Genomic DNA, 1602 nt, shown 5'->3' on the forward strand with positions numbered 1-1602 from the left:
CTCCGCCTGTTCGCGGTCGTCAGTGCCTCGCTGCTCCTCTTGGCCAAAGCTGATGGGAGCGGTGCCGAGGGACCTCAAACACCACAAATTACAGAAACAACCACATACGCTGTCAAATTGGGTACGCTTGCTTGTCGTGGGTGAAGCTGAATGCTGGAAGTGGTGCCTGGGCCCGCAAACCCCGCCAGGCAGGGCAGTTCCGTAGACTTGCTCATTGCTCAGCGTAAATTTTAATGCTTCAGAAAACGCTTGATAAGCAAATCAGGGCGCCCGTTATGGCGCTATTTTGTCTCTCTCCGCAGGAGATGATGGCACATGCCTCACCGAGATCAACGGTGCTCGTAAGAAGGCCGGTTTCAATGATTTCGTAATACCTCAAGAGGGGAAGGACAAAAGACTACCCGAGGAAGGGGAGCGAGATTCCGGCAACTATGCCGAATGGGTCTGGAAACCCGTTTGCGCCGCCTTGATTAAAGTAAGTTGTTTACTTCGCTGCCCGTGCTTCAGTAGGGGTTGTGCCAGCTTAAAATCATTACGCCAGATCCTTGCTCTCTTGGTGCCTTCAGGAAGAAGCAGGAGAAGGGAAATCTGATACAGCTTCTGAAACCTTCGGGAGCGGCACATACGCATACCACGTTGTCGATGATACTAGTGCCCCCAACTGCGCTGGCGTAGTGGATCAGTGGAAGAAAGCCTACAGCAACTTCAGTGCAATGCCTCCATCGAGAAAGGATGACAATACAGTGTACTCCAACCAGGACAACGTTTCGCTCGTTGCCATGTACAACCCTTCAGATGACGCCACTGCCGACTGCCGAATCGTCACCTGCACTAAAACAACCAAGACATCTACTGCTGCCCCGGGGAAACAGGGTGGTCAGGAGGTTGAAGCAGAAACAAAAGAAGGCTCTGCTTTGATTTGCATGACGACGCCTGACGTTCTTTCGGAGAAAAGTGAAAGTGCTCCCTTCACGTGAGCTCCTTGAACTCAGCAGCATACCCCCTTTGTTTGTTCAGGCAGACCTTGCACGGCCCTTCTTTTCTTTGCCTGTGTGCATTCTGCAGGGAGGAGCAGTGGGGCCGCATCGTCAACGCCATCGAAAACTCCGCTTCGGCTCTCTTACCCGGTTTTCTAGGCCTTGCTGCAGTAGCCCTTGGCTTCGTGGCAACGATGTGAAGCAGCGATACGACGGGCTGAGAATTGAGGGCCATATAATTGTTCACAGTATTAGCGAGAAAGCATCGACAGACGGCGTGGATGAACACGCTTGTGAGTTTGCCCTGCAACGGGACTTGCAAATTGCAGCAATATGTGCTGCAACATGGCATAGTAGGTTGTGTTTTCCCCGCATCATCAGCCTGAGGCCCGTGTACCATTGTGCCCAGGAGGGCTGGAGCCTGAGGGGAGGGCGGCTGCTTTCTAGTGACTTGATTGTATTATTAAGGCTTTTTGGTTTAGTTGTAGATTTAGAGGTTCCTCTGCTAAAATGCAAGCCTGCTTTTGCTCTATCGGCTACGATGAGACGGCTTTCGTTCGGCCAGGTTTTCCCTGCTGTCCAATGAAGCATTTCCTGGCGAGTGGTCCAGGCCTTCACTGTCCAC

At 52.3% G+C, this 1602-nt stretch overlaps 1 protein-coding gene across 1 annotated transcript in view; it reads left to right on the plus strand.

Moving 5' to 3' along the window:
• The window catches only part of EMH_0009440 (SAG family member), a gene marked incomplete at both ends in the record, with an annotated part of 1321 nt that extends 144 nt beyond the window's left edge, over positions 1–1177 (plus strand). Inside the window, 4 exons of the mRNA XM_013498656.1 lie at positions 1–121; positions 303–475; positions 567–973; positions 1066–1177. Coding sequence (XP_013354110.1) covers positions 1–121; positions 303–475; positions 567–973; positions 1066–1177 — 813 coding nt within the window. The remainder of the gene's footprint in view (positions 122–302; positions 476–566; positions 974–1065) is intronic.
• Positions 1178–1602: the final 425 nt, after the last annotated feature.

Source organism: Eimeria mitis, genomic scaffold (assembly GCF_000499745.2).
Source record: "Eimeria mitis Houghton genomic scaffold, Emh_scaff360, whole genome shotgun sequence".
NCBI classification, from domain to species: Eukaryota; Apicomplexa; class Conoidasida; order Eucoccidiorida; family Eimeriidae; genus Eimeria; species Eimeria mitis.